The following is a 14,637-nucleotide window of genomic DNA, read 5'->3' on the forward strand; positions in this document are numbered from 1 at the left end:
GAAAAAAAAGGTGCTAGCACCTAATATCATGTTTGGTCATCGTTTTATGATGGTCATTTCCAGTGTTGCGCCCTGCTTTTTTCACTTCCACGATGATTTTTTTAAAAAAAAAAAGCATTTATGACCTTCCATTACAGAAATATATTATCCATTTACCATGTATAGTTGCAACTCTGGCTTCTATTCCATAAATAGAAATATCTACAATTATTCTAATCACAGTATATTGTCATTGTGCACACCTAACATTATCAAATTTGTGTGCCTTTCTCCTTTTTCTTAATTAGTTCTTGATAATTAGAAGACCTCCCCGAAAATGTGGTTACTCTTTTTCATTATTTATTAATGGAGCCCCTTTCCGCTGCATTCTATTGGCACTTTGGCAGTAGAATTTAATCAACATCGTTAAACTATTTTTATCGAATGTCTATAATTAAATTATACTATTAACAGTATTAGGAGAAATAGAAAGATGATCGTTTTTTAACTGTGAGCCTGAAAGTAACATAAGTATTATCCTCTCTTCTGCCGAGAAGCCGCGGATCGCAACCTCGCTGCCACGGATGCACACACAGATGAAATGATCTTCTCTTTTACGAGGCCGCCAAAACTCAATTATGTATTACCTTTTTATTTGTAAAAAAACTAAATTACAAAATACTACTAATCATACCATTACCAATGACTCGGATAAATTCTAACATGAGAGATCACAGGAGAAACGACTCCTATTAATAATATAATATATATATTATCTCCCGAAACAAGATAAAGCGAATTATCCTACATTTGACTACTGCACATGGCATCTATAACTTGAGTTACCGATAGAACAGTTATTTTTCCTCCTACATCAACTTGTTTATACAAACAAGCATTGCATATGACTTATCTTGGTTCTGGCTCAGTTATTGTCACATCATTCAGTGACATGGCCGTCGAGTGCTTGGCTGTGGAGTCAGTTACCGGGTATGGCTGTGAATACATATTTGAGCCAATAATGTTGCCAGCCATTTCTATGTAAAATGCAGGTCTTGATGGAGCTTGAGTTGGCACCACATTGCTGTCGAGCATGACATTGATCACTGACATGGTTGGTCTGTCCACGGGGTCTTCTTGGACACAGATGAGCCCAATATGAATGCACCTCAGAATCTCATCTAGAGAGGAAGAATCACTCCTCAAATATGGGTCAACCATCTCTGTGATAGTCTTCATTGCCCAATGTTCCCAAACCTGTATCAATGTAAACATGCTTGTTAATTTAATTAGCTTTCTTTGCCAAGCAGTTTAGAGATCATGAGGTGAATAAGATGCTCGCTCACAAGGCTCAGAAGATCAACAGGCTGTTCATTGTTGTAGGAGTCACTGTTTTTCCTTCCTGTGATTATCTCCAAAATTAATACTCCGAGGCTGTATATGTCAGACTTAACTGAATATTGCCCACGTAGGGCGTATTCTGGTGCCATGTATCCACTGCAAGAGGCAAAAATATATACCATTATCATTAACTATAATGACTGAGTTATTAATTTGGAACATGTTATCAGTCTATGATACTTATGTTGCTTACTAAGTTCCAACGACACGGTTTGTGGTTTCTTGTGACTGGTCATCTCCAAAAAGCCTCGCCAAGCCAAAGTCTGAAATTTTAGGGTTCATGTTTGTGTCCAGTAGAACGTTGCTTGCTTTTAGGTCACGGTGAATTATCTTCAGCTGAGAATCTTCATGCAGGTATTGCAATCCTCCCGTGATCCCTTTTATTATCGTGAACCGCTTTCCCCAATCGATTTGCTTGCGTTTCTCGGAGTCTACAGTTCAGTCACATTGTGAACACTGTAATTTTATTTTTCAATCTTACATGCATAAAAGCAATATGCTTTAGTTAAATGTTTCCCAATAATAAATAAAATTATACCGAAAAGAAATGTGTCTAGACTCTTGTTAGGCATGTATTCATAGACAAGTAGCTTCTCATCTCCTTCCAGACAAACACCAAAAAGCCTCACGAGATTCTTGTGCTGAAGCTTGGCAATTAGAACTAGCTCATTTTTTAGCTCCCCAATCCCTTGTCCAGAACTTTGAGAGAGCCTTTTCACAGCTATTTCTTGGCCACCGGGAAAGGATCCCTGCACAAATTAACATGTTAATTGACTAAAATCTTGTGCTACAACCGAAGGAATTTGTTATAAATCCACAACCATGCATTGCAAAATGGCAGGAAGACATGGCATGTACCTTGTAAACTGCACCAAATCCTCCTTCACCAAGTTTATTGTTTTCAGCAAAGTTATCTGTGGCAATCCGTATTGTTGGTAGATCCATGATAAAAGATTCGATATTTTGAATGTCCTCAGAACGAGATGCATCTGTGACATATGGCAACAGAAAACAACACATCAGTTTGGACAAGATTTGATCGACCTTGTATAATTCTGACCATCGATTTTGCATTACGGTAAGTTAGGAAAAAGTAATAATTTTATGATATTATGTTAGTAGTTCATACTATCATATCATTTTTAAAAGAAATTAAATATTTTGATAAATTATTAATGGTTCAGGTTTCAAATGTCTGACCAAATAGTATCCAAAAAATTTGACAGGATAGAGTAATATCGTTACAGTTCTTTGGAGGGAACTTGGTATAGAGCAGCACGGATTTAGTTAGGAAAACAAGACTATATAGCTAATTAAGAACGCAATTAAAAATTATTTTTTAAAAGAGAATATATGGAATTTGGATTGTTAAACATTTGATCTAAATCAGTGCATCCCTCGTATATATAACTGCTACATATGCTCTCTGATTCCTGAGCTCATTTCAAGAAAAAAAAAACACTGAATGATTTTTTTTTTTGGACAAAGATTCAACCATTTCAGTCTTTTGTAACTTACATGATAGTGGCCGCTTAGTAGCTTTTGCTCTCCTCCTCCAGCAACAAAAGCAGATCATAGTGCCAGCAAGTAGAGCTGCCACTGTAGGTAATACAATTGCAAGAACCTTACCAGTTTTACCCTTTTTCCCTGAAAGTAAACACAATACTCCATATGAAACGGCATTTAATTTCTAGCAAAATAATATAGCTAGGTTTAACTAAAATCAAAATTACGATCCAAACTACTCCCACTAGTTTTTCATGTTTAACACCGATGACATTTGAACGCACGCTTAACCACTCGTCTTGTTAAAAATTTATGTAATTATTATTTATTTGCGTATGATTTATTTTATTACCGAGCAAACTTAAACCACGACTTATATTTTTTTTACATATTTACATAAAAATTAAATAACATGAATAATTAAGCATGTGTCTAAAAGTCAATTACGACAAACTAAAAATCAGATTGAGTAATAAACAAAAGTTTAAAATGTACACTTGTGCAAGACATCTGTATCGTATCAAATAAGAAAACAGAAAAAAAAACAATAATTTATACAGCCAAAGGTAGCAAACCCAAAGAACTCACCGTGAGTCGCCGGCCCGTTCGCCGGCAGCTGCACCATGCCGCCACCCTGGTAGAACGGGTAAATTTCGTAGCGCGCGGCGCAGCGCGCTCCGACGAGCCTGGCCCCCTGCGCGTTCGGGTTGAAGAAGGCGTGCATCTCGGCGATCGCCTCCACCAGGCAGCTCCGGCAGTTCCCCGGCGTCATGTCCGGCGTGCACCACGCCATGCTGTAGATGGTGGGGTAGGTCGGGTCGAAGGTGATCTCGCCGGTCCCGAACCTCGCCGCGCTGCCCGCGGTGTACTCGGCCGTGGCGTCGAGGAGCACGTAGATGACCCGGTTGAACTCGCCGACGTTGGAGACGGTGACGTTCTCGGTGTTCCGGAGCTTCCTCTCCAGGTCCGGCGGGTTGGTGGCGGAGCCGAGGAAGTCCCGGCCGGAGAAGCTGAGGACGCAGTTGTCGTAGATGATGTGGGCGCCCTTGGTGTAGGGGCACAGCGTCTGCGCGTCCGCGAAGCTGGCGGCGACGCAGGCGCGGCAGCCGGAGACGTTCTGGTTGTCGATCGGCGGGCAGAACGCGAGGGCGTAGACCGTGCTGGGCGCGTCGCCGGCGGTCGCGTCGGCGAAGAGGCCCGGCGAGGCGGAGACGTTGCCGGGCAGGGTGGCGGCCAGGGCGCCGAGGTTTCGCTGGAACGCGCTGTTCGCCGTGTAGTTGCTGCTGCCGTTGCAGACCTGCCATGGGTACGAGGCGGCGAGGGGCGCCATGGCCATCAGCAGGCCGGCGAAGGCGAGGACATGGACGGCCAGTGCGACGCGCATGTTACCGAGCTAACGCACGAGTGGAGCGAAGCTGTTCAGAGTGAGATCAGGAGACCACTTTTAAAACTGACAAACCATTTGGACGAGAAAATAAAATGCAACTGCAAAAAAGAAAAGGATTTTTGTGTTTAAAAATAAATCAAAGGCAAAAATCTCATACAAAATTTAAAGTGTGGCTTGCCTTATGTTTGTTAAGTACTCATCCATTTCATAATGAAAGAGTTTATACTTAGATTCATCCATTTATCAAAATATACAATTTGTATATGTGTATAGATTCATTAACATCCACACAAATTTACGTAGGGTTAAACAATCTTATATGAAATGGATTAAATACTACTACATCTCTTACATCTAAGGGACATGGTCGGTATTACGGCCCTATTCAATACGAGAAATTTGGGATTATACCACCGTAAAAAAGTGACCTCGCTCGAATGCCATCACTTAAGGTGGAGCCAAGGTCGTCAGGGTCACGGTGCGAACTGGGGGTTAGGGTGGTGAGCTTTGGAGGTTGTTGCTGCAGTGGAGGGCGATGACATCCGAGCAGCTGTTGCAGCGGGCGGTTGGAGGGAGTAAGAAAGCTTAAGGGCAAAATGGTCCCAGATGATATTCTGACATATACAGGTAGTTAAAAGTGGAAATTTATCGAAACACGTTTAAGGAGGTGTTTGGTTGCTAACCATAGACTGACACGCAATTTTTGACTAACTTGGCAACCGTTTGAGTTGCATCCATATTTGTGGCAAAATTCATTTTCAGCAAACTAGATCCTACATATCAATGACCGAAAGAAAATGTGCCAAGATTTCATTGAACTTTTCATGACGTGCCTAAGGACTTGATCTTAACTTAGATAAGCGTGACAAATTTTATTGGCTCATGTTGGCAAAGTGTGGCTAGCAAAATAACAGCCCCGTCATTTCAACGAACCAATATTTTGCGATGGTTTAATCACAATTTTCTAAGTGCCGGATTGGGACTCGATGGCTGTAGCTAGTCATGGTAAAGATTTAGTCTCCTTTTCCTATATTGACAAGATTGCGTTTTTTTTCCTCGCAAAAGTAGGGGTCCAATATTTCCTCTTCTTTAACATATTATTATGCTACTATGTTTTGGGAAAATAAAGAACACTCATAGAGAAATTGCTCCTCGAATATATTTCCCTCACTTTTTACAGAGGTGATGAAAGCCCTCATGACCAACTAGCTTGATGTTACTAATATTCAGCTTTCTTTATGCTTTTCAAACACCATCCTAGACCAGAAAAGTCATATTAAATCAAGTACCGAAGAAATCATCCAGGCAATAAACAAAAGTCACTAAATCAAGTATCCAAGAAATCATCTGGACAATAAACACTCCATTGTGAAACATGATGGAGAAGCAATTACCTAGACATATTAAATATAGACTATTAATAAAACTCACCTATACTCTGGACTATTTCACGAGACGAATCTATTGAGCGTAATTAATCCATGATTAGCGAATATGATGCTATAATAAATATTTGCTAATCGTGACTTAGTTAGGCTTAAAAAATTGTCTAATTAAATAGTCTTTATTTATACAATTAGTTTTATGATCAGACTGTATTTAATATCCCTAATTAACGTCCAAAAGACGGGGAAAAAAATCCCGCCACTAAAATGAGCTCAAAGTTGCGGTGAACCTTAGGTCTCGCTGTCGATCAGTGCCTGCCAACAAAATTCGTAAAGCCAACTGACAGAGGGAACCTGACGAGACACCCATTTGGTTGACGGTGACACGAGTGAACAAGGATGCATTATTTGACCTGGCCAGTGTCTGGTGTAGACGGATGAGGTTACCATCATACCGGGTCCCATGAAAGGTTAAGTCTTCACAAGAGTCAATGTTATTTGGGCCATCAGATATTACGTGGTGATTGCTAGGTGCATCGCATCGCATCAGATATTTGTGGATTTTGTTTTCCTGGCAGATAACATGTGGTTCTTGGTCGATTAAATCCACAGTTTTTTATGACTTCCTTTGATAGTTTGTTGGTGCAAAAACATGAATACTTAAATAAATACTAGTCAAAAACTTGAACATGGACGTGGTGCCAAAATTTTGCAATTTGTATGGCATTTGTATTTGCAGGATAACTCTCTCTAGCAGCCGTAGGCCGATGAGCTGACCACATAAACTTTGCTAGAATGAACCTATGTTTTTTTTATATAAAAGAAATGGTACCGAAACCATGAGTTGAATCTTGGAGCATAGTTCTTGCAATGTTTTGCAACCACTCTCAAATCCAAAAGGCAACACATATGCCATACATTCTTGAATTAAAATAATTAAAAAGGCAACAAAACATGGCCTTTTTTGTTTCACTAAAACTTGCCTCTTCTTGGCCAACATTGCACATGGTTTTTATAATTAGATTTGGGGCAATGAAATTGAGATGATAAATGTTGGGAAACCGCCAATGGTTGAATGAGACAAGCGAGAACATGATTGGATTGCCGGCGCAATGCAAAGCGACTTAATTGGTGGCTAGTGCCTGGCCCATAGGGTAATCTAGATGCATACTAAATGCTCCAGCATTAAGCCCCCCCCCCCCTCAGATGTGATTCTTGTAAAACAAAGCATCACATCACACCTGTAGATTTAGGGTATGTTTAGTTCGCGGAAATTTTTAGTTCGAGTGTCACATCGGATGTTTGACCGTATATCGGAAGACTATTTTGATGACTAATTTAAAAACTATGTATATAGGGTGTCAAAAAACCTGAGACAAATTTTTAAAACCTAATTAATATGTCATTAATACATATGAGTTACTGTAACAGTTATGGCTAATCATAGACTAATTAAGCTCAAAAGGTTTGTCTCGTAAATTCTTTTTAAACCGTGTAATTAGTTTTCTTAAACTATATTTAATGCTCTATACATGTGTCTAAAAATTTAATGTGTTGGATGAACGTGAAAATTTTTAGGAACTAAACATAGCCTTATAAAATTTCGAGGATGTAATAACTAATACGAGGTGTCTGTGACAATGTCGTGACAAGAAGAGTTTCTCATGAGTGGCTATAATTAAATTTACAAAGTCTTCAGCAGAGAAAGTACATTTGACAAAAGAGTAAAAAAAATCTAGTAGTACATTTGGCAAAGGCAAACCCTATCATACATTGTACTTCTGCCCTATTGGTAATTGCCAGTTTTTCAACTCATCATCCATCATCATACGACCTGCACTTTAGTGCTTTGATGACTTCATGGAGATCGAAGCTCTGACTAGCAGGGACAAGATTGTGAGATGATCAGGCATCTAACCACTAGTTTCAACTAAAATGTATCTTTTTCTTCATCGACAGATATGTCTTTTTAGTTGAAATAGAGTGAGCCGATGCGTATTCATAAATTTCAACCCCATCGCTATCTGCTATCAGACGATTGATGAGCTTTCTTTATCATACTCAAAAAACTAGCTTGATGCATCGTAATTTTCAGCGTAAAATTTTGATATCATGAGATATCATATACATTAAGATACTAAGATTTTACACTAAAATTTATAGCAAATAAAGATATTTTTTAAAAATGATAAAAAGTCCGACGGTTGATACATTTACCTAGGTTCAAGCACTGTGATTGAAGAATGGGGCTCTGAAGAAGACAGTAGGATGTCCATTGTTTCTGAGTAGCTCCTGTTCCTGCCAAAAAGATACGCGGGCCTGTAGGGTGCCTGCATGGAGACCGTGCCACTGCTGAGCATGACGATGATCACCGACATCGCCGGCCTGTCCGTTGGGTTCTGCTGAACGCACAGGAGCCCAATGTTGATGCACTTCAAGATCTCTCCCCTAGGGTAGTGCTTACCCAGAGAAGGATCCACTATCTCTGTGACTGTCCCATCGTTCCAGTGCCTCCACACCTGTCATGTTAAGGCCTTGTTTACTTTCCAAATTTTTTTTCAAAAATATCATATCAAATCTTTGGACACCTAAATAAAATATTAAACATAAATAAATAAAAAAACTAATTACACAGTTACGGAAAAAATCTTTAGACGAATCTTTTGAGCCTAATTAGAAAGTGATTAGTCATAAGTGCCACAGTAACCAATATGTGCTAATGACGGATTAATTAAGCTCAAAAAATTCGTCTCGCGGTTTCCAACCGAAATCTGAAATTTGTTTTGTAATTAGACTACGTTTAATACTTCAAATATGCATCCGAAAACTTGATGTGATATTTTTGCAAATTTTTTTTGCAAACTAAACACCAGCTTAGTTGCTTGTCAGCACTGAACTTTATGGACAGTTTATACTAGTAGAAAATGTACTTGATACTTGAACGCAGTGTGTGTTTGGATCTGGATAATTCTTTTTAGTTTCTCGTCATATCGAATGTTTGAGCGTTAATTAAGAGTATTAAACATAGATTGATAATAAAACTAATTACATAAATAAATGCTATTTTATTAGACAAATTTGTAAGGCTAATTAAGCCATGAATAGCAAATATTTACTGTAACACCACATTCGTTAATTATGGGCTAATTAGGTTCAATAGATTCGTCTCGCGAAATAGTTCAGAGTATGGGGTGAGTTTTATTAATAGTATATATTTAATACTTCTAATTAGTGTCCAAACATTTAATATGACAAGGACTTAAAAAAAGTTTGTGGGAAACAAACATGCCCATAGTATGGACAATTTATATAATTGTACTTGATACTCCATCTGGACAAAACATTGCCGTTCAGAGCAAGATTTGGTAAAAGTTATAACATTTCAATAATCGATAATTTCTTAAATTCTTAGTTTAAATACAAGAAAAATAATACATATAAATTCTCCTCGAAATCGTAATATCATAAGCTTATTAGATTTTATAAATTTATTGTAACACAAATTACCTGTTAGAATTTAAAAGTCTATTCAAATATTGTCATAATCGATAAATATTGTTGTCAGGAGGAAGTACTATTTATAATTATAAGAAATAGTACTTTTGAAAATGTGGCACCAATAATCCGCATATACCCATCAGCCATGATCTAAAAAAGATGTGCCCAAAAGAAAGCTAACAGTTTGATTAGTGTGCTTACAAGGCTAAAGAGATCTTCACAATGTTCAGATATAACTGAGTAGCTGTTCCTTCGCCCTGTGACGATCTCCAAGACTATGACACCGAAGCTGAAGACATCAAGCTTCGTCGAGTAGTGCCCCCGCATGGCGTATTCTGGAGACATATAGCCACTGTGACAATGACAGGATCAATCGTAAGTTTAAGCTGCACATAATGGAGTTACAAAGGGAGACAAAAATTAGAGCGAGTTGCAGAGAAAATCACTTAACAGTGTTCCAATGACACGGCTTGTGGCGTTCCTGGTCTCATCGTCTCCAAAGATCTTCGCCATCCCAAAATCTGCGATCTTGGGTTTCATGTCTGCATCAAGTAAAATGTTGCTTGCTTTCAGATCCCGATGGATGATCTTCAGCTGAGAGTGCTCGTGCAAATACTGCAGGCCTCGAGCAATTCCATTCAGAATCATGAATCGCTTTCCCCAGTCAAGCTGTTTGCTTCTCTCTGGATCTGGTGGCAGATGACAAAAGTTTCTCAGTTTTAAATGTAAATTTGTTTACAGATTCAGACAAAATTCAAGTGAAGACAGGTACCGAAAAGAACAGTATCCAGGCTCTTGTTGGGCATGTACTCGTAGACAAGCACCTTCTCTCCTTCTTCCAAGCAAACACCAATGAGCCTGACAAGATTTTTGTGCTGCAGCTTGGCTACCAAGTACAGTTCATTCTTCAGTTGACCTAGTCCTTGATTGGAGCAACTGGAGAGCCTCTTTACTGCTACTTCTTGTCCATCAGGGAAGACACCCTGAGCAATCAAACACTAAATTTTATTTCAACAATTCTATGGAGGATACAATTTTTTTTTCAGTGCCCAAGGATATTTATATACCTTAAAAACAACACCAAATCCTCCTTCGCCAAGTCTGTTGCTTTCGTCAAAGTTGTCTGTTGCTGATTGCAATTTTGAAAGATCAATGAAGATAGATTCGAAATCTTCGAGGTCCTCTGTATTTTCTGCATTCATTGAGGTGGAATAGCCGTAAAGAGATATTTTCTTAACACTGTTGCTTTTTTTTTACTTGTTATCTGGCAGAATCTTACCCATTAGTAGTGTTTTCAAAATAGACAACAATAGAGTTATATCATGCAGCATGGTCTTACCTATTAGCAGTGTTTTGGCCGGCAACCTTTTCCTCCTCCAAATATACAAGCCAGCTAGTATGATTGTGAGTAATGCAACAAATATTATCGGAAGCACAATTGCAAGAACTGGGGTTGATTTCTTTTTGCCTGCAACAGTGATAGAAGTATCAACAGATATATTTGTATAAACGCAAAAAATCTAAATCTTTTATTTATCAGTATTAGGTTTAGTATTTTATTTTTGTCGAGGATAAAAATGGGGGAATAGCCAGGAGGTGCTAATTAAAGAGAAAAACCAACACTGAATGCAATAGACCACTATCTATTAGCTAAAGGTATTTGTTTTGTTTAACATGTTAAAATAAGAGCATTTTGTTGTCCTTAGGAGGTACAATAATTTTTAGTGTTAAATGTGTGCTATGTCTTCCATGTTATCTCTACAAAGGTACCTAAAGGTTTCAATAATTATTAAGTGTGGTAACCTCAAGTACCTAAAAATGCTCTTTCAATAAAGTCCATAGCCAATTTAAACATGGCACTGAACACTAAACCTACATTCTAGTTTCTTAAATGAATGGATTCTAAATTTATTTTGCAAATTTATTATAATTAGTTAGTTCGTTTATATTGTATCCTTGAATATTTATCCCAAAATCATTTAGCTTTTCATTAGTCAACAAAAATGAACACACTAACTATAAGAAATGACCGTGGTTCCTAATTAAAATATATAGTAATCGTAGTAAAAAGCAAATTTAGCTGAAATAAAAAACAAAGAAAGTAGCAACACTCTGCACAATCTCTGTACCTCGGTTCACTATTGACATCACATGTCGATTATCTGATAAAATTCAAAGCTAGCGTATGTCTAAATTCTGATATGCCCAAAATGTAAATAGTAAAATGAGAAATTTTATCATTTTTAAAGACAGTATCAAGATGCTCCGTATTTTACAGTGTAAATTTTTGTAACTCCAGTTACTTTATACATTAAGTTATCAAAATTTCCAGTATAAATTTTATTTCATCCGTTTTATATTATAATATTTTTTGTCTTTAACTAGATTTATTTGATGCTAATAAATTTAGACACATATATATATATATATATATATATAATATTATATATGGATAAATCTAGTATAACACAGAACATCTTATAATATGGATCGGAGGGAGGAGTATCTAAAGTTAAAATTGCCATAGTAAAAGAGACTGACCTTGTAGCCCAACCTGCAGCTGCACCATGGCCTCGATGTTGTAGAAGGAGAAAACTTCAAAACGCAGGCCGCAACGCTCGCCGATGACCTTTCCTCCCGGTGAATTGGTAGGGAAGACCTGCCGGGTCATCTCCGCCATGGCCGACGCTAGGCACGCTCTGCACTGCTCCGGCGTCAGGTCCGGCGTGCACTGAGCCAGGGCATATATCTTGGAGAACGGCTCGTCGGCGAAGTAACCGGCGACGCCGACGTCACCGGTGGCGAACCGTCGCGTCGAGTTGGCCACGGCGTAGTCGACGGTGGCGTCGAGGAGCTCGCCAGCCAGACGGTAGAAGCTGCCGGAGACGGAGGGGACCAGCTTCTGTGACTGTGAGCCGGCCACGACGGTCTTCCGCCGCGAGTTGTTCATGGCCGCGAGGAAGTCCTCGTCGGAGAAACGGACGGTGCAGATGTCGTCGTACATGGCGACGTCCTTGTCGCCGGCGCAGGCGTGCTCCCCGTCGCGCAGGGTCTGCGCGACGCAGAAGTTGCAGGAGCCCACGCTCGTGTCCCCGCGGCAGAGCGCGAGCGCGTACACCTCGCCGACGGCGAGGGTCGCGAAGAGGAGCGGCGAGGAGGAGGTGTTGGCGGGGAGGGCGCGGACGACTCGCTGGAGGGTGGCATCGAAGCTGCTGTTCGCCGCGTAGCGGCGGTCGCTGCAGACCTGCTCGCCGGCGGCGGGGATGGGCGGCGCCACCGCGGCGAGGGCGGCCACGAGCACGACGAGCGCGAGGGTGCGGACGCCGCCGCGGTGCATTGCTCAATAATTGTTACCTACTCGCGTCAGTCGAGAGAGCACTGAACGCAGGCAGCAGATTTCCCTCCTGCTTCCACAATTTTGTGATGGATAAGTTCGGTCTATATAGAGATATTTTACAGCTACCAGTAAATATACTGTCCGTGTGTTAGAACAGAGTTTAAATTAAAATAAATTATTATTAATTTATTATAATTATAATTATATATGTATCATTTTTAAATCTAAAAAATACAATTGACAAACGCTTAATTATAAGAAATACCATCGATGAGCGTGAGTTCTACAAAATGTCATCATACAAACAAATTTGTCTAAGAAATATACTCGCCGTTAGGGTTCCGGTTAAGTGCTATAGTATGAACATTGTATTTAACGGCAAAAAATGGACGAAAAACTAACGTCAATGGTATTTCTCAGACAAATTCGTTTGTATAATACCATTTCTTATGGCTCGCATTCGTTAATGATATTTTTTAGAATTAGACGTTTGTCAATGATATTTTTTAGATTTTCTGTTCCACATGGTGACATGAGAATTTTCCTCAAAGGCCTAGGGGAATTAAATTGATGTCTTCCTCTGAAAAGTCTATCTGTGATAAAGGAGGCCCATAAGTCTTTCATGGACAAATATTTATTCAAAACTGTGGCTCAGAGTCAAGATAGGAGGTTTAATGTTGTGTGTACTTGGACTTATGCAGTAGGAAATACAAATGGAGAGTTTTTTTTTCAATTAGCTAGGATTATTTAGCACTAAATGTGGGAAAACTTTTGAGCAAGAGAAATCATTTATCTTGAGACTGACCCAATCCTAGCGATGGTTTTCGTTTCACTGTTTTACACAACAATTGTGGCCCAATTAGTGTCATCTTCAAACGATCGATATCAATAGTAGTTTTGTCGCCGATTTACTGTATACAAAACAAAGATGGTGCGGGATACATAAAAAATATTTATCACTTAGGATAATATTTGGTTAATTATCTAAAATTTCAACAACCAATTTTATGTTAGAATAAACTGTGGATTTAACTAGCATAAAGTCAGTTTTTATTTGGCATAGATTTTTGCAACAAAAGTTTGTCAAGCATTTTAAAACAAGCAGATAATGTAAATCATATTGATTGCATCAACAATCTGCAGCCCATATACTACTTGGGCCAGCTCGGGAGTACGCTGTGCCTGAACGGTGCTGGCGTGCACTTGCGACCCATAATGGTTGGGCCGGAGTAGGACAAGTGACGTGCGTGCGGCCCATGGTACTTGATTACGTTGGGCTGCAATGGGCTCACCCTGTATTGCGGCCCGTACAGTTGGGCCGGAACGGCGGAACTGGCCGGATTGCGTTTGCACGACGACTACGTTCGTCGAGACTCGAGACCTCAACGGAAGGGAAGTTAGCCAACGCCGGTGGCGAAGTCGGCAGCGGGGCTCACGACTCCGCGTCATTAGAGATCTAATGAAGGCCTCTCTAAAATTTATAGCAAAAATTAATAGAAAGGGAGACCAAAACTCTATCTAACTTATTCAGACTCCTTTAATATAGTTGGGTAGATCCGCCAATGCGAATGACCATATTTCCACAAGCTGTGCAGGCAGCTGGCCTACACTCGAACGACGCTGCAGCCTTGCCATGGTTGAAGCTCAAAAGAAAAAAAGAACGATCGGAAGCAGCAGCCAGCAGGTTGATTACTATGGAAAACTACGTACATCTGAGGAAGAGCACTCTTCGAGTCTCAGGTTAGTAGTAATAACCACAGGCATGATGTGCATAGGTGCTGGTCCTGCGCGCGAAGAGTTGGGAGAGGAAGCCAGAAAGAAAACGATAGGTTTCGCAAGGCGACGTGTCCATGTGAACGGACGGAGACGGACGCCGGGCACCGGCCGGCCATTCCGTCGGCCAAGATCCACCCGGGAGGATTTTACATGGATTTTGTCGGCGCGCATCGCATCGCGCGCGCATGTTACCCTGCCACCCACGGCCACGTACGTACCCTCGCCTAAAGCAGAGGACCGCACGCGTTCGCCCATCAAAATCCATCTGCCATGCCATCCACGCACGCACGCACCGCCGCCGCCGCGCCGCGCGCACCCCGCACCACATGGCACGCACCGTCGCAACCACGGCGACGCCGACTCCGCCG

The 14,637-nt window shown here is 40.3% G+C and overlaps 2 protein-coding genes across 3 annotated transcripts; both read right to left on the minus strand.

Moving 5' to 3' along the window:
• Positions 1-605: 605 nt before the first annotated feature.
• On the minus strand, positions 606-4,315 carry LOC102722032 (cysteine-rich receptor-like protein kinase 6). Its single transcript, XM_006657929.3, has 7 exons — positions 3,475-4,315; positions 2,899-3,027; positions 2,239-2,369; positions 1,919-2,129; positions 1,574-1,811; positions 1,326-1,476; positions 606-1,236 (listed from the first exon to the last, which is right to left on the minus strand). Exons 1-7 carry the CDS (start codon positions 4,268-4,270, stop codon positions 889-891), a joined length of 2,004 nt encoding a protein of 667 aa, XP_006657992.1. The 5' UTR covers positions 4,271-4,315; the 3' UTR covers positions 606-888.
• Positions 4,316-7,706: 3,391 nt separating this feature from the next.
• On the minus strand, positions 7,707-12,572 carry LOC102722318 (cysteine-rich receptor-like protein kinase 10). 2 transcript variants are annotated; one of them, XM_006658795.3, is made up of 7 exons: positions 11,698-12,572; positions 10,496-10,624; positions 10,224-10,348; positions 9,929-10,139; positions 9,608-9,845; positions 9,358-9,508; positions 7,707-8,177 (listed from the first exon to the last, which is right to left on the minus strand). In XM_006658795.3, the coding sequence occupies exons 1-7, from the start codon at positions 12,491-12,493 to the stop codon at positions 7,872-7,874; spliced, it is 1,956 nt and encodes a 651-aa protein (XP_006658858.3). In that variant the 5' UTR covers positions 12,494-12,572; the 3' UTR covers positions 7,707-7,871. The 2 variants fall into 2 exon arrangements, with proteins under 2 accessions (XP_006658858.3, XP_040382345.1); XM_040526411.1 differs by lacking the exon at positions 7,707-8,177 and having other exon boundaries at positions 9,368-9,508; positions 9,607-9,845.
• Positions 12,573-14,637: the final 2,065 nt, after the last annotated feature.

Source organism: Oryza brachyantha, chromosome 7 (assembly GCF_000231095.2).
Source record: "Oryza brachyantha chromosome 7, ObraRS2, whole genome shotgun sequence".
Classification (NCBI taxonomy): Eukaryota; Viridiplantae; Streptophyta; class Magnoliopsida; order Poales; family Poaceae; genus Oryza; species Oryza brachyantha.